The sequence below is a fragment of the Alligator sinensis genome, unplaced genomic scaffold (assembly GCF_000455745.1).
Source record: "Alligator sinensis unplaced genomic scaffold, ASM45574v1 scaffold1625_1, whole genome shotgun sequence".
Taxonomy (NCBI): domain Eukaryota; kingdom Metazoa; phylum Chordata; order Crocodylia; family Alligatoridae; genus Alligator; species Alligator sinensis.
In genome coordinates this window covers 1-24,400 of record NW_005843507.1, presented here as the reverse complement: position 1 = coordinate 24,400, position 24,400 = coordinate 1, and the positions used below count along the sequence as shown (strand labels likewise).

The following is a 24,400-nucleotide window of genomic DNA, read 5'->3' as shown; positions in this document are numbered from 1 at the left end:
GAGTGAAGTCCCACTGGTGTCTGTGCTGGCTCTGGTGCTGTCCAATGTGTTCAGTGATCATGTGAATACTTTCATAGACAGCATCTTGAGCAAACCTGCAGACAACACAACACCGGGAAGGACTATGAAGTATTGGAGGAGGGGAGCCCGATTCAGGAGGATCTCACCAGATTGGAAAGCGGAGCTGGAACAGGCAGGATGAAGTGCAGTGCAGACAAATGCAAGGTGCTGCACCTCGGGGAGAAGAATCCAAAATACCAATTCAGAAGTTGACACCTAGCTGGATGGCAGCACTCAGGAGAAGGACTGGGGAGTCCTGGTCTATCAGAGACTCAATACGAGTCTGTGGTGGGATGCAGCTGCACAACAGACCAATGTGTTTTTTGGACACATCAACGGAAGCAGTAGGTGCAAGACATGGGGACTGATAGCGATAGTAGGCTTCTCTACTCGGCACTGGTTAGGCCTTACTTGGAATAGCACGTGCTGTTCTGGGCTCCGCAGTTTTAAAAGGAGGTGGAGAAGTTAGAGAGGGCCCAGAGGCGGGCGACAAAGAAGATCAAAGGGCTTGGAAAGCAAATCATACGAGAAGAGGATTAAGGAGCTAAGCATATTCATCTTGCAGAAAAGGTACTTAAAGAGGGGGCATGATGGGACGTGGACCAGTGGCTTGAATTGGTGCAAAGGTTTAGACTGGATCTCAGGAAAAGCTTCTTTCCAATGAGGCAGTGGACCAGACCCCGAGACAAGTTCGGGACTCTCCATCCCTGGAGGTGCTCGAGAGGAGGCCAGGTAAGTATTGGTCAGGGAGAATCTAAGCATAGCTATTCCCATGGTCTGCTATGGGTATTTCCCAAGCTGCTGGGCTTTCCTGGCTGCCACATAGGGCCAGGAAGGAAGTTTTCCCCCCTCCTGCTGCTACATGTGTCAGGAGGATTTTTTTCAGCTTCCTCCGAAGCACTGGCTGTCGGCTGCAGCCCAAGCTGGGGATTTTGACTGGGTCTTAAACCTGGAGGTTTCTGACTAGAGGCTCTTGCCCGTCCTTTCAGGATCAAACCCATTGCCACATTTGGGGTCAGGAATTTCCTTGTCAGGCTGGTATGGACTGCATGGGTTTGCCTCCCTTTGTAGCAGGGACTGTGGCCCGCTGCCTGGGATCTCTGTAGCATATCTGAACAACCTTGGCAGGAGCAGGGCACAGAAAAAGAGGCAATGTTAAGGTGCAGCATTGAAAGAAGAAATGTCAGGCTGGAAGCAGATTACTGCTAGAGTTCCCCAAACATCAGTTGAGGAACTGGTTTTGATTAATATTTGTATTAATGCCAACTCCGCTGTCCTTTCACCAACTGTACAGGTATTGGTGATCACTGCTACTGACAAAAGAGGAGAGGCAGTGTGCAAGGGGGGTGAGTGGCTGAGTGCTGCAAGGAATACAGCCTGCCAAATGATTAGGGCAGCGATTCTCAACCAGGATTCTCCAGCATTATTGTATCAAAAGATAATGAAAAAAAAAGGGTTACATTCAAACTTAGCTTTACTCACGAGAGTTTTGATCTCATAATGCATCTTTCTTTGCAGCCAGGGCATCGGCAGAATCTGGCTACGTTGCCAGCTTCATCATCATGTCCAAAAATGAGAGCGTGGCCAAGCTCATGAGCAGAACCAGCTGCATTATATACGTTCTCGTTATTGCTGAACTGTACACAGGGAGACAAAACACAAAGATGAAAAGCACTTGGAAAGAATTGCACATTGACTCAGAAAGTCTCGGGGAGAGCTTAGCTCTAAAAATATGTAAGTATGATTTCCACAGCAAACATGAGGGCTGCATGCGCAAGTGGCCAGTTTGAGTAATGACAGAATCCCATGGGAAAACTCGCACAGAGAAAGATTAATTCTTTAGTGGTGTCCTAGGACGTCTCTTGGCACAGGAAGCCTCCTGAGCAAGTTTGCAGACTACACCAAACCTCTTTCCACAGTCCCATATTGTATCTGTCGCTGGTGAAAAGTAAGGGCCTTTTTCTGGTGATATCTTTTATTGGACCAACTGTACAGTCAGGAGAGACATTAGACCAGGGGTGGGTGAAATACGGCCTGCTGGGGCCCACAGCAGGTCTTTGTCTGGCCTGTGGCAGGTCCCTCCGTCCTGCCCGGCTCAGGCACAGTCCAGCTATGGCGCATCCTGCCACCCCTGGGCATGCAGCGCGGCTGGGGCAGCTCCGCAGCTGCACTGTCTTTCTAGGCTGCCCAGCTTGTGGTGGCAGCTCCTTCCGGCTGTCGCTGCCACTGGCCCCGGCCCCGTGGTGGCAGCAGGGACCTGCACTGCACAGTCCTGGCACATCGTGCCCAGACTCAGCAGCAACACACCCTCCCCCACACACAACCCCCACAAACCCCAGCCCCCATGCCCCTCTACCCACAATATACAACAGTAAGACTTCATTTGAGCTGTTATGCCATCACCTCCATATACACCACACACACTCCCTGCATGCAGCAGACACTCAGTAATAGTGAGCACTCTGTGAGCTTCACTACTATGGGCAGCCCCTGCACGGAGGGGTCAGAGCGCTTGGTTTTCAGGAACACCCAACAAATGCATCTGCTTCTCGACCTGGGACCAGGCAGTGTCCAGGGCTTGCATTTCCAGGCAAAAGCCATCAAGTGCATCTTTCCAGAGTTGGGAACTTCACACCTGCTCAGGGACCTAATGTCAAGGCAAACAAACTTGAACTCCTCTGACAAAGTACCAACTTGGGCAGATGAAGAAAATGCTGTGGATACAGTGCACCTGGACTTCAGCAAGGTTTTCGACAAGGTCCTGCAGGACCATAAATAAACTGGAGAAACGTGGGCTGGACAGAGCTACTAGTACGTGAATAGACAGCTAGCTCAGCAGCCAAAAGCAAAGGGAAATTATCAACAGATCTCTGTCAGAATGGCAGGAGGTTTCACGGGGAGTCCAACGGGGTCTGTCCTGGGCCCGGTGCTGTTCAACACATTTGCTAATGGTTGGGACGCTAGCAGAGGAAGCTTCCTGATCAAGTTTGCAGACGACACTACACTGGGAAGGACTGTGGACACATTGGAGGATGTGAGGGAATGCAATTCAGAAGGCTCTTGAAAGATTGGAAATCTGTGCTGGAGCTAACCGAATGAAGTTCAGGGCAGACAAGTGCAAGATCCTGCAACTTGGGAACAAGAATCAAAAGCACAAATGCAAAATGGGTGACACCTGGCTGGATGGCAGCACTACAGAGAAGGATCTGGGAGTCTTGGTAGATCCCAGACTCAAATGAGTCTGCAGTGTGATGTAGCTGCACAAAAAGCACAAGCATTTTAGGGCACCTGCATTTTAGGGATGCATCAGTAGAAGAATTAGGGACAAGACCCTGGAGGTACTAGTGCCTCTCTCCTCAGAGCTGGTCAAGCCTCATCTGTGAAATCCAGACAGGGTTGTTATGCATTCAGCCAGACTGTGCCAAACTGGATAGGTTTAAAATGCGACCTGAGGACGGGCACTTGGGCTAAGAGAAGACTGTCCAAAACCCCAAGACAGAATCAATTCAACCTTCGCAGACTAGACTGAACCAATAAGCAAGTGAACAGATGTTTACTTTTGATTCTGGAAATGCAGCCATATGTCTGCAGTGGCTCAGGCCAGAAACTGGGGGAAGCTAGAGCATGTTTCCCTGCCTGGCTGGAGCAGACAGCCTGCACAAGGCTAGCCCCCTCACCCTGGGGGGTATGGGGGTGCAGGGGTGGGGCGGATGTAAGTTAACTTGAATTTGGGGGGGAACTGGGAGAGAAATTCAATAAACCAATTTAATGTAAATAAATTAAGTCTGATATTACATCCATCCAGGTTGATCTTAAACTGGTTTTGGCCATTTTGAAACCAGTTTATGTGCACTGAACTTCTGTTATGTTAAAGATTTGAACTGGTTTCCAATCACTTATACTGGTTTATGTGTAACTTCTGTCCCTAGCCTCGATGACCAAAGGCTTGTCCAACAGGTCTGTCATCTATGCACTGGTCCAACAAAAGATATCACAGAAATCCTTGACGTTTTAAAATGAAACTTTGGGTTTAATGAACAACCATTTTTGAGAACACTCTTGGCTCAGAAAATTTCCATTCGTCTGTACTGAAAAACATCAGAACTTGGTATACAACCTATTTTGTCTTCATGATGTTACTGCCAGACATCTGCAATGGAGAACGCTAGTATACTGTAGGAAAATTCGGGAGGAGGTGTACGTGTCAGGTAGACTCACTAGCATGAGAGCTGCATGGTGTGGACTCGAAACAATAGCCTTACAAGTGCCAGCTGTGGACACACGAAGCATACAATCTGGGATAGGTTCTTACCCCTATAACAGAACGGGCCTTCAAATCTAGGCAGACAAGTTTCTCTGGGCGGATGTGATCTCTTAAGCTATCAATTTAGTTGGTCTAATAAAAGATATGACATCCACCCAAACAACCTATTCTGCCTGTGGCCTTAGATCAGCATGGTTACAGTCAACAACCCTTCAAATTTAGTCTCCCAACTTGGGCCAACTTATAATAAGTTTGACTACTTTATTTAACCCAGTTAACAAGGCCAAAACTGAACTTCTTTTTTTTCCCCAGTCTCTCCTCAACAACACCATCATCTTCCTCACAGCCAGGCCAGGAATCGGAGGCATCATCCACCGTTCATTTCCTTGTCCCACACGGCCGAGACGTACTCACATGTTACTACTTCGTCTACAATACCTCCAAAACTGGAACCAGGTTTTTCCCTGCACAGCTGAGTCTGTTATGAAGACACTCAACGCTGGGAGCTATAGTGCTTTCTACCAGCTCATCTCACTTGAGCAGCCACACTTCTTTTTAACTTGCAAGCCAGGTCCTTTATTTGAAGCCTTCTCAGCAAAGGAAGTCAAACAGAAAAACGTCCCTCTTCCCTCTCCAGGCTAATAAACAGTACTTGCCTTTCTCCCTCCAGGCTGTAACACAGATGGTGCCTTCCTCCAGGCTACCAAGGCTCTCCAGCCTCATCAAGTTCTCTCTGCCTCCCTGACCTCATTCAGCTAGCCCTTTTCAGTGTTTCCAGCTGGGCATCTGACCCATGGCCTGATCCCCTCCGGCGCCACGTCATCAGCAAGCAGGGTTTCATTGCCATTTTCCTTCCTTTCCTCCTACGGCTTTACACAGTGGATTAAATAAAAAGTTGAGGAACCAAAACTGTTAAGTTCCCAAGATCAGGAATAAGGTTAAAGCATCTCAACTGGCCATGCATTTGATACAACTCAAAAATTAGGCAAACCCAAGTGCCACATCACACTGAAACACCGGTGCAGCCTTACTGCAGAAACGATTTGAAACTATCTGGTATTACACGATGTATTGCAAGATACTCTTTACTTACCCTAATAATAGATGTTGAGGCGTCTGTGTTGCATACGGTTCCCTGTGTCGCCAGTCCTAGCGTGCCTCGATAGTGTCTGCCTCTGTCGAGAAAACGCATTACAAAATATTGAATGCTACTACAATCTGCAGTGGGCATGGATTTCACAGCATAAATCAGAAAAGAAAAATACTTGTTTTACCTACAAAAAGAACTTTTTCTTGTTCTTCTTCCCTGAAAATTTGTCCTCTTATACCCAAGGTCTTCAAATCTAGAGTCCCTATTGGTTAAAGATCCCCCCGTCAGGAGCAATTATACTTTTTCAGGGGTGCAGTAACACTATTGAAAGCTGGAAGGCTGCAGGAGTCAACAAAGGATGTTTTAAATGGTAAAAATGAGGTTCAGTCAGAAAGTATAGCTTCCTAATTTTCCCCTTCAAAGCAAACCAGTAGCAGCCAGCAAGAAAAAACTCTGTCCAAGAACAGGAGCCTCCACTTGAAGCTGAAAACTGCACGTGAGCCCGTTTTAATGTGTCCCAAGGGAGACATGCCCGAGACGCTGCTTCTGCGTAGCAGTGCTGACCCACTCTGCAGTTTGCACACCGCAGAGACAACGGCATCATTTGAATGGACTGCGCTGCCCCATCCTCAGTCCATAACTGCATGTTTAGCACTAACAGGCAAGGTTTTTTTTTCCAATAATATTTGCTGAGAAAGAAAAATAGGAGACATCACTTTCTGACTGGCCCTCATATTTTAAAATGACTTTGAAACCATTTTAAAAGTGAGAAGTTCTTCAAATTAGGCATTTACATTATGTAAAGATAAGCTATACAGGTCAGAATGAAATTGTTCCATTTTCTCATGCAAGCTGCCCACCGTTGAGGAGAACTGGCCTGTAGCTGTACAAATAATGGAGGAAGCCATGTTAATTAAATATGACAGCGTAGAGAAATTCATGAGTCTATGTATCAGGATGCAACATTGACATTCACCGGGATGAAATTCAGCAACACTTCAACATCACCCAGGACATCTTTAAGTCCTCAATGTGGAATCACATTGAAATCTAAAAGAATTTTACTAAAAAAGCAAGAAAACTTTCATTTTATTTGCTAGTTTATTTATTCAAGCTCTAGCTTCAACCTTCTAGTTCTTGCTGAACATTTCCCATCATCTGAAAGCCATTTAATGCAAGGTGGAAGGGTAAAGACTTCCAGTAACCCTTCTGCGTGCACGGCTGATTTGTTTTTAATTTAAATGGTTATAGACAAGGAATAAAATGAAGAATAAATAGAAATATAAGATGTCATACCATATGAGACGAGGCAGAGAACATGATTATAATGACTGATGAGCACAGGCAAGAGGAGTCTATGCACAAGCAAGGCTATGCCTTTTAATGCTTGCTACACATGAGTGGCTCAAGTCACAAAATACAGATTCATGGGTGTAAAAAAAATGTGTCAGTGTTCAAGAAATGTCCTCAAATCTCTGGATTTTATCTAGTAATAATTTATAACTCAAAGGGAAGACCTGAGAAAATCTGAAATGTTTAGTGAAATATCTGAAAGGTTTCACCTCCCAGAGCTTGCCCAGAGTTGAGGAAGCAAACCTTCCCCAGGCTCTGAGCACTGGGCGTATGGCTTGCTCATGAAACACGTGCAGAGTCCTTGGTATGGGAGACTGCAGTTGATTTTAGGGAACTGAGAGGAGGTCTCAGTGGACATCGTGACTGCTGGCACGGAAGAAGTCATAAAGGGCAAACAGAAGGGCAGAGAGTTTGAGGTAGCCTGTGGCATACTTAGAAGGGCTGAAACTTTAAGGTATGATAATTGCACACTGGAGAGGCTCAGACCGAGAGCCCCAAGTGTTAACCTGCAAAGCTTTATGTGGCTGTAAGGATCGCCAGGAAGCCTCTTCTCACAATCTGGGATAAGCAGTATCTATATAATTTAGTGCCCTCCATCTGCACTCCCAGAGGAAGCAGAACGTGCGCAGTCAGGCGCAGAGCTGGGGGAGTCACTGGGTCTTGCAGCCAACTTCTACAACACTTGCCTTCCTCCCTGCCTACACTGGAAGTGCGGGGGAAAGAAGGGAAAAACCGTATGCAGACTGGACGTGATGGGGGAACTGCATGCTGCCTGAAGAGAGGCTCTATATTCCAGAGACCATGCAACAAGGATGTTAAGCAGGAGACATCCTGCCTCAGGATTTTCTTGGCCTGGCACTAGCCCTGAGCCTGCATAGGATGCAAAGCCAAAGGGCAGTCTCATCAAAAAGCTCAATGCAGCCCTAGGATATGGTGGGGACTCCGACTTTCAAAATGTTATTCTAAATTTCTTATTTGAAAAAAGGGGCTTGGCAATTTCCTCAAGCAAAGCTCTTCAGCAGAGAAGGCGAAGCAGCCTGCCTTTCATTTTAATAAGCCATATCCCTTCTGCCATTTAACTGGCAGGTCTAGTTCAGGCTCCAGCTGCAAGCAGGGTCAAGTAGCCATTGAAATGAATCTGTAAATACAGCGCACAAGGCTACCAAATCACGTTTGCAGCTGCATTGGTAATTCTTCCATTTCTGAATTGTTTTAGCATTTATCTTCTGAACATGAATGTGCTTTTAACAGTGTGTGGATGGGAAGAATAAGAGGATACTCAATATGGAAAGACATTATATGTTCTGGTATCAATTGTAAGTACTACTTTAGCACAATGCGGGCACATCTACATAAGATGCTTACTGCGCATTAGCCTAAAACACTGTGCAGTAGCGTGGCCGTTAAAAACCATGCTAACAGCCTGCTGTGCAGTGTTATTAGGCTAATGCGCAGAAAGCATTGCAAAATAACCGTGTGCCAGCACTACTGCACAGGAACTGTAGTTACTGCGCAGTTAGTTAGTACTTCATTGAACACATACTAAACTAAATGCACAGTAATTCGGGCACATTAATGAACATGTAGACACACCCTGCATCATTAAACTATGGAAAGTGTGTACAAGATACAGCTATTCAGAATAGCCCAAGTGCCAATATAAATGTTTAAAAAACACCTGGAAAGGCTCTTAAAACCATCAAACTTTAGGGTATAACCCAAGCTCATCTAAGTGGGGATTAAAAAATAACCATTTCCTTAGGAAGAAGCCACTCATACCTGCACAGGTCCTGCCCTTTCCTCTGAAATGTCTAGTGATCGTCACTCCTGGATTAGAGCAGGGGTATCGCATTCACCTTGCCCCAGGGGTGCCAGAGTAGGTTGGATCCAGTGTGGAGACACGTCATCTGCCCTGTGGGGCTGCTCGCAGGGCCAGAAGGGTGGTGGTGGGTCAAGCAGCACTAATTGCTGTGGTTCCTAGAGCCACGTTGGCCGCTGCTTGTCCTGAAGTCACACTCTTGGGCCATGAGCAGCCCTGCAGGCAGACGACACAGCGCTGCGCTCTGGATCCAGCCCACGAGGCTGGAAATCTGGCAGCGGGATGAGCGGCAGAAGTGTGAATTGCCACAACTCCCAAAGCTGTGGATATTAATCCTGCCACTGCTCACCCCACCACCCAGGACCCAGACCCACAGGCCAGATGACCCGGCTCCGCAGGCTGGACCCATGCTGCTGTGTTTTTGACACCCCGGGATTAGAGAGACGACTTGTACAGTGTGGTGGACAGTTCTTATATTCTTTCCTAGAAACAAAGCCAGCTCGGTAGGCACAGAAGGTCTGAACTCTCCTCTTGTTTCAGATGCAAAAACCCCACAACATCCCAATACTGGAAATAGCAAATTTGGTTACATAAATGAAAATGCATGTTAAATCTTTCATAAAAGCTGAGGAACGTGCATTTAATACTGACACATCAGAAACAGTATCTACATAGTCATACGAAAATGAAAGAGTATCTTACAGGAGTAATTGTGCATGGTCAAAGTATATGCGGGGTTTAAGGAACCGTCTAGCCCATGGAGCGAAAAAGTGAAAAGCGTGGTCCAGTAAATGAGTGACTGTTATTTGGTCCACTTCTGTCCATATCTCAGTTCCAACCAGAACAATGCGCAGATTAAGTGACGTGTACATCTGCAAAGAGACCAAGTGTTGAAAACAAGGTGTCATCTACTTGCCGGGTTTTACAGTAAATGATTTCCATGTGCTCACGTGGATGTTTCAGAGACCTTCTGCTTGACCCAATATTTTTCTGCAGTTCGTTCATTTATATTGTAAATTATAAGAACAATATTGACTGCAGAATATGTATTTTCATTTGTTCACTTTTTTTTTTAATACAATTTCTGCGCACCTAAGATCTTCCTCTGCCCTGGTAGTTCATGATTACATTCCCTCATGCATTAACACATTGGCATCACACGCATGCAGTACTTAAGAGGGGAGGAAGTTTGGGGGGCAAGAGTAGGGAGCTGAGGTGTGCATATAAAATGGGGAAGGGGCTTGCCATCAGCAACCAAGAAATAATCATGCTGGAAGCAATTAAGTAGCTCCCAAATCAGGCACTTGAAAGGGGCGTAAGAACAAAAGATGTGCCATACTGGGTCAGACCTATGGTCCACCTAGCCCAGACCCTGCTCCAGCACTGGCAGAAATGGTCGCTATAGAGGTGACAAATTAAACCGGATATATCTAGTGCAGTGGTTCTCAACCTGGATCGATTGGGGGAACTCCTCAGAAAACATCAGCTCTTCATTTTCACTCTTTTTTAACTACTGAAAAACAACACGACAGTTTTCTGTTGCGAAGGACTCAAAAAGACCACAACTCTGGATTTCTGTTGGAAATCTCTGGGTGCATCTTGTGAATCATATTTGCCCACCTAACAGTGCTGATAGGTGAGGTACCCCCGGGCTCCCTCGAAGGGATCTAGCGTCCTGGGGGGGAGATTTTGAGGGGCTCAGTGTGAGCACCCTTTGCTATAGATAGGTTCATAAGTGGGATACCTAGGAGAGCAGGGGGAGTCCCCAGGGTTGATACGACAGTCTTGTAATAGTTTTGTTGCCAATGTGGCACACTGCACCTGAAGGTCACTGAAGAGGCATGGAGGGAGCTGGAGGAGGAAAGCAGGAGTCCCAGGGAGGACAAGGGAATGGCAATGGCACAAGAAAAACTGAAGTGAAGCAGTCTGCTGTGCTGGCTGGGACATGGCACTCCTACCTCTCCCCTGTTGGCTTAGAGAATGGCATTTAAAGGTTTGCTTTTTGGGAATTGGCTTACAGGTATCTGTGTATGCATGAGAATGGTTCAGAAAGGGCAGCAGGGGTTACCTGGTCTCTAGGAGTCTGGGTCACAGTCACAGCCGTGGGAGCAGACAGGCCATCTAACACAACAAGGCCAACAGGGAGGCAGGGTCCCAACGCCCCTTAGAACCCATACCAGGGTTGGCTGTAGGGGTCCTTCAGGACAGAGAAAAACTTTCTCTTTCCGGCCAAGGAAGAGCTTCCCCTGGAAGAGGCTGATTCCTCACATACGCTCATCAGTAGTAACTTCCAGATGGGATGGGATCCTGAAGTTTACTTGCAGGTCTCAAGCAATGAGACACAATGGAGCCAGACAACCATCTGCCCCAACCTACTCTAACAGTTGAAATGCAAGCCACTGGGAAAAGGTTAAAAAACTGTGTGTGGTTAGGCTGTAGAAAAGGAGATGCCGGGGAGGTATTATTGAAATTTTTGGGATGTGTCATTGGACCAAACTTTTAAAATGACCAGTTGGTTGAAGGACAAAGTGGGTACCAGAGCGGAAGGGAGGCACTGAGCACAGTGCCTCGGTTTACAAGAAGTGATGGCTCCCAACAGCAGGACCTTGAATGTGTGTCACACAGGACGGGACACTGGCAGGAACCTGTTACAATCCCCCAAATCAAAGGAGGGAACCGAAGGAGTGGTTCCTGAAGTGCCTATCTGCAAAGTGAAGAAAAGGAATAAGTATGCATTACCCTCGGGCTATACAGAGACAAGTAAGAAAACTAGTTCTGAGAATTGGAGATAACTTTCTAAAACAAAAGATATCTCATCCATTACAAGGTAACATGGTTTTAGACCGCATTGTGATGATGGCTGGAAAGAGGTTGTTGGAAACATGCTGGCTACACACCATGACCTGAACACCATCATTTTGGAGAAATGGAAAATGTGTCCAAACAATTCCCAGTGCTGAAAGAAGTAAAATTGTTAGGAAAATGTGGGAAAATGTTGGGAGTTTTTCAAAAAGGGTTACTATAAAGTCCTGAAATCTCATTTCCCCATTACTTTCCTTAAAAGTCCAGCTTGGTTAAGAGGAGAAACGGATAATACAGGTGGCAGGGCAAAGGAACAAAAACAAGGAGATTTTAATGCGGAAAGGAAAAGGAAAGAGAGGAATGATGGTGTCCCGTTATATGACTGTTAACAATTTTACACAAACTGTAACCATGAATATTTCTGTTTTGTATATGGACCAAAGCAACTGGATGTGTTCACACCACACAAGTATTCTAGTATAATAAAAGGCTTAGTACTTCCGCCTGTCCATTCCTAACGCTGGGGGCCAGCTACTCATGCACCCCGGAGAGGGCGGGCGGCAATTGGCTGCACAGGCCCTGCCCCCTCAGGCAGGGAGCTGGAAGTGGAGGGAGGGCTTGGGCTTTAAAACTGTATTGACTTGCCCCGTCTCCTGCCAAAGCTGATAGAAGTCACAGGCAGTAGGGCCCAGGAGGAGCCTCAGCAGGACTGAGTAGCCCATCCCGCCCCACCCTCAGCAATTGTGCTATCTGCCTGCAGCACCCGCCTGGTAGGGCATGTGCGGGGGGCGGGGGTAGGGCGTGTGTGTGTGTGTGTGTTATGTGTGCAGTCGTGGGTGGGTGGATGTGCAGCCGAGGGTGGATGTGCAGTCGAGGGTGGGTGGATGTGCAGCCAGGGACAGCAGGGGTGGGTGGGTGCAGTTGTGGAGCCAGAAGCACAGTGTGTGGATAGGTGGGCAGCCCAGGGCACAGTGGGCGGGTGGGGGTGTGTGTGGGTGCAGCCAGGGGCAGAGTGTGAGGGTGGGTGTGAAGCTGGGGGCATAGTGGGAAAGTGGCTGTACAGCCAAGGGAAGGGTGGGTGTGGTTGTGAAGCCATGGGCAGAATGGGTGGGTGGGTGTGCAACCAGGGACAGAGTGGGTGGGTATGTATGGGTGTGCAGCTAGGGGCAGCATGGGTGGGTGTAGGTGTGCAGGCAGGGGCAGAGTTGGTGAGTGGGTTTGGTTGTGGACCCAAGGACAGAGTGTATGGGTTGGTGTGCATGTGCAGCCAGGGGCTGAGTGGGTGGGTGTGGGCTTGCAGCCAGGGGCAAAGTGAGTGGGTGTGGGTGTGCAGCCAGGGGCAGGGTGGGTGGGTCAGAGTGGCTGGGTAGGTGAGTGTGCAGCCAAGAGCAGAGTGTGTGTGTGTGTGTGCGTGCGCGCGTGCATGTGCAGCCAGGGCAGAGTGTGTGGGGTTGTGTGTGTGCTCATAGGAGGAGGCCCACATGCACTCCCCACCATACGCATGTACCCACATTCCCCTCGTACTGCCATACATGCTAACCCTCACTTCCACAACCCGTCACACAGCCCAGGCACACTCCCCCCACACACATTCCCCCACAGACCGCATACCCACCCACACCCCACATATCCACACACACACATGCTCCCTCACCCCACATACCCACCCCCCCAATACAATATACAAGTATAAAACTGTATTTAAGCCAATGTGTAATCCCCTGTGTGTGCACTACACAAACACGTGTAAATTGGGACAACAACTGTTGGAAATCAAATTCATGAATGCTGTAGATGTTTCCTTTTTCAAACAGAATTTGGTATTGTGCTGGTTCCAAGACGGCACATCCCCTTGCCGGAAGGAGTACTTTGGGGGCAAGGGAACAGACTTCTGGTGTCAAAGGTCAGGGGGCGGGACTTCCGGTCACAAGATGTTGACCAGGGGGTGGGGCACCTGCCAAGGGGTGGAGCTACCCATGCGGCTTTTGACAGCTTTCCAAAACTCAGGACATCATCCTCCGCTCAAAATAATTACCCCTGGTTTACATGACCAGCCCCAAAGAGTGTGGGGTGGGGGCATGTCGGCTCTCCTGGACATGCTCCATCATTCACAACGGGAGATTGGCTAGTAAAGCACAAAACAGCTCTTACTGGAGAAACCCCTTTTGAAAGGAGCAGGGCTGGATACCCTGAACCCTGTGGTATTAGAGCTGACTACAAAGATTTGCATCCTATTGCTGCTGTTAATTGGTAATATTTTAAATGCTACTAAAATAAGATGGAAAGAAAGCTTGTATTAGTCCATTTTTTAAGAAGAGCAGTCAGAACAAGGAAGAAAATTATAGGTTTTTTAATATAAAAGCAATCTCAGACAAAATAATGGAAAAAAGGGGACTAAAGGATTTTTAGTTTTTGCTAAGTTTTTTGTTTATTTTTTAAATATAGGGGAGACAGGTAAAACAAGAATTAATATTTTGCAGGTTAAAACTAGGTTTTAAAACAACCCCAAAAACCAAGGTGGATTAACCAGTAAACCTACTTACAAACAGAAGTGGTAGGGTCTCGATCCCTTTCTCTTTTCATATCTAGACTGGACGCCCGTCTCAACGTTACCCTTCAGTCAATTATTCCCCAATAACTATGACTGGTCGTAGACCACATACCAGATTAGACAGACCACTGGATTAGCACAGAATGGCAACTCTTCTGGTGCTAATATTTGTCAAACTAGTAATTCAGTTGAAAAGAATAGTAGAACATTTTTCACTTACAGCATATATTTAGGAAATAACTTACAGTGTTCAGTATGCTGGTCAAAAGGAGCATTGAGTTTAGCACCTTGGTTTCGTTTTCCTCAAGCCTTTTATACTGCAAAAAGAAGAAAAAAACCCCACAAAACACCTCTGGGAACACAGTGCTGACCAAAGAACCAATTTTCTTCTTAGTACTACTTCTTGTAATAGTGTTATTATGCATCTATTCTGTATCTCTATTACGCAGGAAAAAACTCTTCAGAACCTGCCTCTGTGGTTTCCCACTCAAAATCCCGTGTTTCACATCACAAAACATGTGCAGAGCCCAGGCCCACGCTGGCCCTTATCTGGATACATGGGTCACAGCCACATAGGCTAGGAGGACTTGTGTCTATGTAGTGGGTCCTAGGGGACACCACGCCTGTCCAGGGAGAGAAAACACACACACTTGCAGAAATATTGAAAAAAAGATGTGCTTAAAAGGAGATGGCGATTACTTTTTTTCCAAAGATATCACCTATGTTCCCCCACTGATGCTCAAGAAGGCTAATGCCTGGCAACTCTCCCTGGTTGATCTGGGCATGCAGAGACTACGCTGACCGATTCAGTGCCCCTGCCTTCATGCTCTCATAGGCTGTCTGCATTTGGAGGTGACGTCTGCACAGTTATGCTGAGAAATGGCAGAAGGGGAAGCGTCATCTGCTACTTCGTCCTCTAACACACCTCTTTTCAGTGGCCATTAGTCAACCCTACGTGGGGCCCTATGTGGGGAAGAACTAGCTGAACGTGGCCCTTGAAGAAAGAAAGACTAAGCACTGGTGACGCCACACCGAAATGGCAGCTTCAGGCGAGAGAGGCAGTGGTCATGGGGGACCTAAATTACCCGGACATCTGCTGGGAGGAGCAGCCGGCCAAAACAAAGCACTCACGTAGGTTCTGAACCTGCATGCAGGACCTCCACCTAACCCGGAGGTGTCCAGTCCCACCAGGGATAACACCTTGCTAAGCTTGGTCTTTGCAACAGGGGATGAGCTTGTGGGTAACCTGAGAGTGCACAGTAGCCTGGGAGAAAGCGACCATCATTTGGTCGAATTTACAATCCAACGAAGGGTGGGAAAAATAAGCAGCAAGGCTGAAGTGTTAGACTTCAGAAGGGACAATTAGGGCCCAGGCTAGTTGGCGAGGTGGCTGAACTCAAGAGCATCGAGCATATGGGTCCAGGAGACTTGGCAGTTTCTCGAGGGAGTGATCCTTGGGGCACAAAAGGAGACTATTACATTATGCTGGAAAGGGGGAAGTGACTAAAAAAACCCCTTGGTTGAACAGGGAACCCCAGAAAAGACTCGGGGCAAAGAAAGAGATGTATAGGCAGTGGAAGCAGGGGGCAGCCACCAAGGAGGAATATACCCCTCTGGCGCACTATTGCAGGGAATCAGGCAGGCCAAGGCAGGACTGGGGCTTAGGAGGGCTACGACAATAAAGGACAATAAAAAGCCCTTCTACAGAGACCTAGCGAGCAAAAGGAAGGCGCAGAGTAACACAGGGTCCCCGCAGGACAAATCAGGACAGTTGGGGGCTGACACACGGAACAGGCGGAGCTCTTCAATGAGTTCTTCGCTTCAGTATTCCTCAGGACTGATGAAGACAATTTGCCCAACTTGAACACACATAGATGTCCGGAAGGCACTAGACCACCAATGGCTAGTGCTGACTTAGTTAAGGAGCACTTGGAGGGGCTGGGTGGGTACAAGTCAGCAGGCCTGGACGACCTCCATCCACGGGTGCTGACGGAATTGGCCAGTGTCATAGTTGAGGCGCTGGCACGGCTCTTTGAACACTCATGGTGTCTGGCCAGGTCCCTGAGGACTGGAAAAGGGCCAACGTGGTGCTCATTTTTAGGAAGGGGTCAAGGGATGAGCCGGGTAACATTAGGTCAGTCAGTCTTACCTCTATCCTTGGAAAAACACTGGAAAAAATCATTATAGAGTGCATTTGTGAAGGCCCAGCAGGGGAGATGATGCCGAAGGGAAACCAGCATGGGTTCATCACAGGTAGATCTTGCCTGACAAACCTTATAGCCTTTTACAACCAGGTAACACATTGCCTTGACACAGGAGCTGAGGCAGATGAGGCAGATGTCAGGTGAGCTCTTAGGAAAGGAAGGACACTAACTTCCCTAATTTCTCCAATGAATGACTAAGGGGGATAATTTCCATTTTAATCTATAACGGGTTTCAGTGTTTAGTCCATTTGTACAAGTGTTTTAAACAGAGCATCACTAACATATGTTCAATGCATCAGAATACAGTCAGAACAAAAAGTACTGTAAGTAAAATGTGCTGAGACTCACCACCAGTTTGTCTGAAGTAAGAAAGAACTCTAGGTATCTGGTGTGTCCATACAAGGTGTGGTAACGAGGATCATACTGGAAATTAAGGAGCATACTAGCTTTATGTACAGCAAACCCAGGAAATGACATGGCATGCAAAGACAACAGCATGATAGTACAGTCCTACGCTGCCATCCTGTGTGCTCCGGTGCAGCCAGTCCTATGTATGCCATGGTTACCAATCTGGAGAGTCATGCAACGTGAAAGGAGAGAATCAACTGTTAATTTTAACATAGACGATACCATGGGTTACTGAACGGGCAGTTTACACCCAGAGTTCTCCTTTACACGACTCTAGCGCGTTTCCCTGCAAATGACTTGGTTTAGTCCCTTTACAAGGAAGAGGGAAATTTTGACTGTAATTGCACAGAGCATGAATAGCAGAGAGTTGAAAAGGCATCGTATTCCCTTCAGGGAATGCATTCCTCCATTCCTCCTCAAGAGCTCCCTCGGCATCACACTCTCATCCCACATTACTTCAAGGCCCCCCGATTCCCCCCACTGTCACTGCTCTGTCAGGGCTCTGTGTGCTGCCTCTTCTCTTCCTCCCATTCAAGGCTCCCCACATCATCCATACCATGGCAGTGGCACAATGACTCCTCCACCCCTAACTGCTGCGCCAGCTCCCCTCCTTCTGTGTGCATCGACACCAGGGATTCACAACCCCCTGCTACCTGGCCCCATTTCGTGTGCTCCTCCCTTCCCTGCCTATGCTGAAACTGTGTGCATGCCCCCCTAGCTACCTTTCTTGGGCGGGGCAGAGAGAGGTGGGTCGAAGAGAGAGAGAAATACTGAGTAAGTCATTGAGGGGGCCTATATGTTAAACTCAGTTGGGAGGAGGAGACAGGGGTGCTGTTTTCCTGGAAAACATTACCACTGCAAGAATCCCACTGGAACAAATAAAGCAGTAGTATGCAGACTTGGGAAAAAGATTCAAGATGTAGACACTCCCTTCATTTGCCACCCACCGAAGACAAATGACAGAGACATCGTATTATAACAACGACCAGTATCTGCGTTGAGACTAACTGCCCCTGACGTCAGGCAGAAGGTAGGGCAGGATGGCACTTTGGAGTCTCACTGGCTCAGAGAAGCATGAGCTTTCATAAGCAGCAACCAACTTCCCCAGATGCTATGGATGAGACAGAAAGAACAGATTCCATGTAGAAGAGAAAGGGGCAGGGGGCAGGGATGCCACAAAGAAAGGGAATGTGAGAGCTGCTGACAGTAACAGGGGGACTGTTCTGCATCAGATCTCAGGACATGAGAACTCAGGGCACCCACTGACCTTGACAGGAGACAGGTTTAACACCGAGAGAAAATACTTTTTTATGCAGCGGGTAGTTAGTTAACCTGTGGAACTCATTGCCACAGGAGGCTGTAGAGGCAGCTAGCATAATGAGGTCAAAAAGGGACTAGACAAATTAATGGGTGATAGACTGATAAAGCAATAAGGCTACAGTGTTGTTGTAGTCATGATGGTCTAGGAAACGTCCAAGAAGTGATAATATTTTTGTGCTATCTTTAATTAGTAAATATTAAACAAAGCAGTCAGGGGTATATCATATCCTCTGGCATCTCTAAACCGATGATGGTAGATGTCAGGGATGGGATGACATCATCTGATACCTCAAAGAAAAAGCCCGGAGAAGAGAATCTGAGGTCCTGGTCTACAACTCTGTCATACTCTTCAGCTTTTCAAGGGTCTAGGCATCCCCATCTCCAGCAAAATTACATCACTTTCTGAGAGTGTCAAACTTCATCCTAGCTGCATGTGGATAGAAGGGGACAATCCAAGGTTCAACGCTGGTCTGCAGTAATTTGAAGTCAGACGAGCAAAGAAAAGGCCTACCTGAACCCGCCTGCTCCTAGCCCACTCACTTCTCCTCCAAAGAATACTGACCAGGACTTGTCAGGAAGAGAAGAGAGAAAGGTAGAAAAGACCACGTGAAGGATTATCAAGTCTTCTCCAGATGTAACAGTCAGAGAAAGAAGAGCTGCTTTTCGTAAGTGGAGGTACATTACTAGACCCCGGTTACAGGCTTTCTTTGCATAGGCAGCAACTGGGTGTCAAAGGTGCTCAGCAGTGAAGTATTTCTGAGTGTACTGGGCACACCTTACCTAACAGACTCTTCCAGAATGATAAATGTCCTATGAATGCGGGGGGAAGAGAGTGGGAAAGAAATCTGGGCATGATAATGAAAGTTGGTTCTTTATCTGACCCCAAATGAAGGGGAAGCAAGGGCTGGACATCCTCTAGAAACATATCAAGAAGAAGAACAACCACCCAAAACAGCGCCCAAAAGGAAAGTGGTGGTATTCTGTCTCCAGCAGAGGCAGACCAGAGAGAGTTGGGGCATGTGTAACAGGGCGCTGTCCTGAGGCCAGTCCAAGCGTTGGCTCACCCACCTGTCTAGGGAAGTCTGCCTACCTGACTCGTCTGCCATGCCTTTGTTGTAACTGAAGTTGTCCCGAGGCGGGAGGCTGTCCATTTAATTGCCCTGATGCTAAGGGTGGAGAACACAGCTTCAAACCTCCCCTTATGTCCCATGCCTCGCAGATGGCATCCAAAATTACTTCCAATTCTCCTGGCGCCATTATTGGCCCACACTCAACCTCTGGCCCAAATAAGGCCTAAGGTACCTAGGCCACATGGCCCCTTCACTGGGACCTCTACCCAGGCCCCTCGCTGGGGCTTCTGTCCTGCCCCTCCCTGGGCTGTTGGGCCTTATGCCCCTTGGGCCTCAGGCCTCGCTCAGCGAGTTTTGGCCCAGCCTCAGGCCCCCTTCTGTCAGCCTGGACCCTGGCTCAGCCCCACTCAGTGGGCCTGGGACCTGTGCTTTTCTGTCGGGGTGTGCTCCCCGAGCCTTTCCTCTCCACAGGGGCATCCACAAGGCAGTAGGGGCTGAGGCTTTCCAGTGCTCCATGCTCACCTTGCACTGGGGAGGTACTGGTGTGGCATGTCCTGGGGACTGTCCCGCCACAGGCAGCCTCACACCATCCTCCCCAGGTGGGAGTAGTTTCAGGTCATGCCCCAGGGACAGAACTCGTCTCCATCCCATAGCTCCTACCCTGGACCTCCCAGCTGCTCTGGGAGCAGCAGATCTCCTGCTGGGCAATGTAGCTTCTTCAGCTCCCTGCAGCAGCTGCCCGCTCTGCTCTCAGGGCCTATCCTTATCCCCAGGCTCCTCCTGATCACCCTATGACCGCCTGGTTGGGTCTGCAGACTGGCTGCAGCCTGCTCAAACCCTTACAGGGGACGTGCAGCCTGTGCTCTGCCACAGCGCGGACGTGGAGCAGAGAGTCCGTGGTACAGACAAAGGGTGTCTGAACAGAGAACAATGTCCTTAGCCTCCAGGCCGTGGAGGAACCACGGGGTGGCAGGGGAAACAACACCATCTCTGTACCCAGAATACAAAACAAACGCCCAGCACCAGCAAGGACACTCTCAGCCTAAACATGGCCTTTCCATACACAAGTTCCCTACTAAACACACGCATGAATTCAGGTAACTCTCATTGATATAGTATGTACTTTCCGGCTCTCGTTTGTAGGAAGTTCTCTCTTTTCAGCTGGTTGATTTTCCAGGAAATCACCAGTTACTCCACAGCGATCAGGTGAGTCCTCATCAGCTGCGACTTGAAAAATGAGGTGTTGAAAGGATGACGAGTCCTCAATAGGTTCAATATCATAGTTTCTATCTTCAACTTTCAGGAGTCCACTACAAAGGGTCAAATAGAAGTGAAAATGTAATGTTCACATCAATTAAACTGCAGTCTTTCTTTAAAGAGGAGAATAAGAGTGACTGAAAAAAAAAAGCAGTTAAAGTTCCTACAATTTACCAATCTTTTCATTCACTAGCACAGTAAAATTGTGCGTATCCACAAGCCCATTAGGACAAGTCTATGGCCTCTCTCAACCTTTCAAAGACTATAGACAGAAGGTAGAAGGAGGAAGAGACAAAATAAAGACAGAAGTGTGGTCAATGACCATTTTTAAGCAGCGTTATGAACTTTGGTGTTCTGAAGAAATCTGACATCAGGAAAACTCTGCAGTCACAACGGTACTTCTTGTTGCCTATGTGGACACCAAGAAAACCAGTCATTTGTACTTATGCAGTAGTTAAAATCAATGTGGTTTTGGGCACAGGATCTTAACTCAGGACAGCGTGATTTCTGCTAAACCGCTGTGACACTGTTCTTGCTCCAGCCCTTATGAGCCTCTGCCATTGCTCCAAGGAACTGCAGTTATATTCTTTCCTGTTGTCCAGCAAGATTTGCCTTTCCCCTAGCACAATACGAAAAGTAACAGAAATAGCATTTGACCGTATAAATGCTTAATGTTGACCAAGGCTGTAATCTAATCTACTGGGAGTTATGTCCCTCACATGAATCACAGCCCTAGATAACAGCTATAGAATTATAATATCATGGCTTATTCTGTGCATTGGATTACATTCATACATTTGTGACATGTCACTGAGCTACAGCACAGAAGGACACCTAATAAAATAACTGGCATAAAATCTCCGTGAAGAAAGAAAAAAGAGCCACTCACCATTTATTCTATCATGTCAGAGCTAAGTGGTTCAAACTGCGCACTACCCACTGCACAGAGCAGTCTGCTTTACCTGAGTCCAGAGCAGGTGCTGAGAGAAACAACAGATCCTGGGACGTCTTCCACAAACCCTTCATAGTAACAATCCGTCTGCAAGAGCCAGAAATGATTTTCTTTTCTGTTATTACGTCTCATACAGTGGACTCTCACATAACATGTGGAGAAAAAGCTCCACCACACGAGCCTTCACCCCAACACAACGCCAAAAATTGCCTGGAATAGGAAGACAGTGACTCACAACTTTCAGACCTTCCTTGTACTCATTTGATAGCATGAGGGACTCTTATGAACTACACTCTTGTTTGACGATAAAAGGAAAAAACAATAATACGGGAAGAGACTAGGGGTGATTTTCTGTATGGAAGGATGATGGCAAAGAGGAGAGAATTGGCAGTTTTATACAAGTTTAGAAAAGCATGAAAGCAAAACTGATGCAAAGGGAAAAGAGGATAGGCAAGAACTACAGGAAGAGAGAAGTGGGTCCAATATCAATAGCCTTAGTTGGGGAACTAATCAGGTTAGATTGCCTATGCATTTTTCTTTCTTTTTTTTTTGGATCACTTACTGAAATCTAAGTCTTCTGGGTTGAAATTACCCAGGCTTCATTTGTACCTAAGCATGTATATTATACGCATGCACGCTATAATTTAATTCTGCACTGACTCGGGGAGGGAATTCCATGCACAGCTGCACCAATTGTATAGGGTCCCAGTATAAACTTTTGCAATGCAACTTTATGTATTAAAAACTAAACTGTTACATCTGCCTGATCCTCTGCACAAATACACCAGAACCACTACAGCCCTAACCCGGCATTATTCAGTGCGAGTCAGGGCAGTTCAGCCGGTGCGCACCACTGCAGGCTGTGCCCACTCCTCAGCAGCTGCTGCCTTTATCCTTTTCAAAACAGCTAAAAAGTACCTTTGTGCCTACCCATCATCTCAGCCTTTTTTTGTAACCCCCCCACCCCCGCCCCCAATGAAAACAAACAGCTGCAATGGCTGGCTCGGACATGGGGGTGGGGGTTTGGAGCGGGGGCAGGAGGGGAAGGTGGTTTGTCCTACACCCTATACCACTTGTCGCTGAGCATTTCCCCCTGGGATCGAGGCAGCTCCGTTCTGAGACATCCAGCTCTCCCCACGTACTGCTCACGGAGCCTGGGGACCAGGTCTCCTTCCACCCGCCAGGCACTGGCATGGATTAGGCACCCAGCACCAATCTACTCCATGGGGCAGAAGTCCCAGGAAAACCCCCTAAAGTAAGAGGTAAGTGAACACTGTTTCTGTATTTCCTGACTAGCCCTAAGGCAAAGACAACCGTGTGTTACGGACGTAGATACCTAGCAGGGGAAGAAAACTCTGGCCCTAGGTGCCTAGATGGATCGCTGTTCTGGTTTCCCCTCCGTGGGCTGGGCGCCCGCAGGGAGGCACTCTGCAGCTCAGCAGAGCAGCATCTCCGGTCCAGGTCTGAAAAAGGAGTGCATGCTTTTGCCAAGATAATGGGGGAAACCTGTGGTGGAAATGAAACACGACCCACAGGCTCTCAACCCCTGGTTAGCACCCTTAACACTGGGCCACCTTTGTTCTTCCTCCATTCATAATCTGACTATTCCTATAATTATGATTCAGTATTTTACACCTCAGGGTTGCTCTCCCGGGATTACTTACCATACCTAGGGCTAGACTGTGCAGCCCTCAGCCCAGGACTTGGTTTGCTCAAAACTGTACCACAAAACATGCAAAAATTTGCAACAGATATCCAACGTTTTGACATTGCCTTTTTGAAAAGCGATGGCTTAATTCTATTCAGTGTCATGCCCTACAAGGTACGCAGCCCAAAACTTACTTGAATATATGGATAATCAGTTATCAGGTCTCCCTTCTCGTTGTAAGTAAACACTGGTAAATCCTTGGCTATGAACTCTCTAAAACAAAGATAGCATTTGACGGATTAGAAATGCAAATGCACACTATTAAAGACAGGACGCTTACTTGAATTCTCCATACATGCACAGGAGGGAAAACGGAAAGGAAAAGGAAGCAAACTGGCAGCATCCAGGATGAAACAGTGGCATTTCCTGAACAAGTCTGGAGACCCCGCTGCACGCTGAAAACCAGGCGCAGCTCACCGGGATCGCCCTGGGAATCGCCGCTGCACGCTGAAAACCAGGCGCAGCTCACTGGGATCGCCCTGGGGATCAGCACCAGATCCCTGTGCCGGGAAGGCTGTGGTGAGGGAGGGCAAGGGGCCCAGGAGGCAGATGGCCAGGGATTTCCAGCAGGCCCACCGCTTTCACAACACCGTCTCATCTGCAGAAGAAGAGTGCCGTTGCTGCAGGCCCTGAGCTGGGCACTGCCCCTCCCGAGCCCCACACTGAGTCTCGCAGCAACCCTCAGCCCTGAGCACCCTCACCACCACCGCTCAGCACCCACGGCTGCAGGACAGGCCTCCTCAGGTCCATTTGGACAGGGGTGCACTCTGTACTATTCCTGCAGAAAATGGACACGACCCCACAACCGAAGCCGGGGCAGCTGGAGTCGGGGGACAGGGTCTACTTCAGCCACCTCCCAGTGCCGGGATGGGGCAGCCCTGTTCTCCCCAGGGCTGCAGATGGAAATCCTGCAAACAGCTGAGGCGGTGCTGGCTGCCTGCTCCATCTCTGGGGCCAAACGCAGGGGCTATCCTGAACCTGGTTACACTTGGCACCCCCACTCAGCACTGACATGATATGAGTCGATCAGCAAGAACCCGACTACCTCAGCACCCCGAGTCCTCACAAGCGCCTGGTCCTCAGCGGGCGTATCTATATGGTCATGCACACGTCTTAGATCCCGTGCGTTTCTTGTAGTACTAACTTAATAAAGTACTGACTGAATGCGCGGTACCTAGTGTTACTGCGCATCAGTGCCAGCGCACGGTTATTTAGTGACGCTTACTGCGCATTAGCCTAACAACGCAGCAGCAGGTGCAGTAGGTGATTAGCACGGCTTGTGCTGTGATGCGCTACTGCACAGTGTCATTAGGCTAATGTGCAGTAAGTGTCGTGGGTAGATGCGCCCCATGGGGACTTCAGCGTGAGCCCTGGGGCACGGGACCGGACCAGCGAGAGCTGGAGCCGAGACACCACAGACATCAGCTCGCCGTCCGCTTGGGAACCGACCACCTGGAATAATTTCGTACCATATGCAAACTCTCATATTTCACTGCATGCGCCAGTCTCACATTTTTTGTTTCACTGAGATTCAAAAACTAG

At 48.0% G+C, this 24,400-nt stretch overlaps 1 protein-coding gene across 1 annotated transcript; it reads right to left on the bottom strand.

Annotated features, from left to right (window-relative positions):
* Positions 1-1,538: 1,538 nt before the first annotated feature.
* On the bottom strand, positions 1,539-23,372 carry LOC102377545 (disintegrin and metalloproteinase domain-containing protein 9-like; the record flags this gene model as incomplete). The annotated part of the gene is made up of 9 exons (XM_014527426.1): positions 1,539-1,697; positions 5,418-5,499; positions 9,289-9,458; positions 14,185-14,256; positions 16,492-16,566; positions 20,065-20,251; positions 21,161-21,237; positions 22,993-23,071; positions 23,276-23,372. Coding segments are annotated over 9 exons (998 nt in total), but the record flags the coding sequence as incomplete, so codon positions are not given.
* Between the last annotated feature and the right edge of the window lie 1,028 nt (positions 23,373-24,400).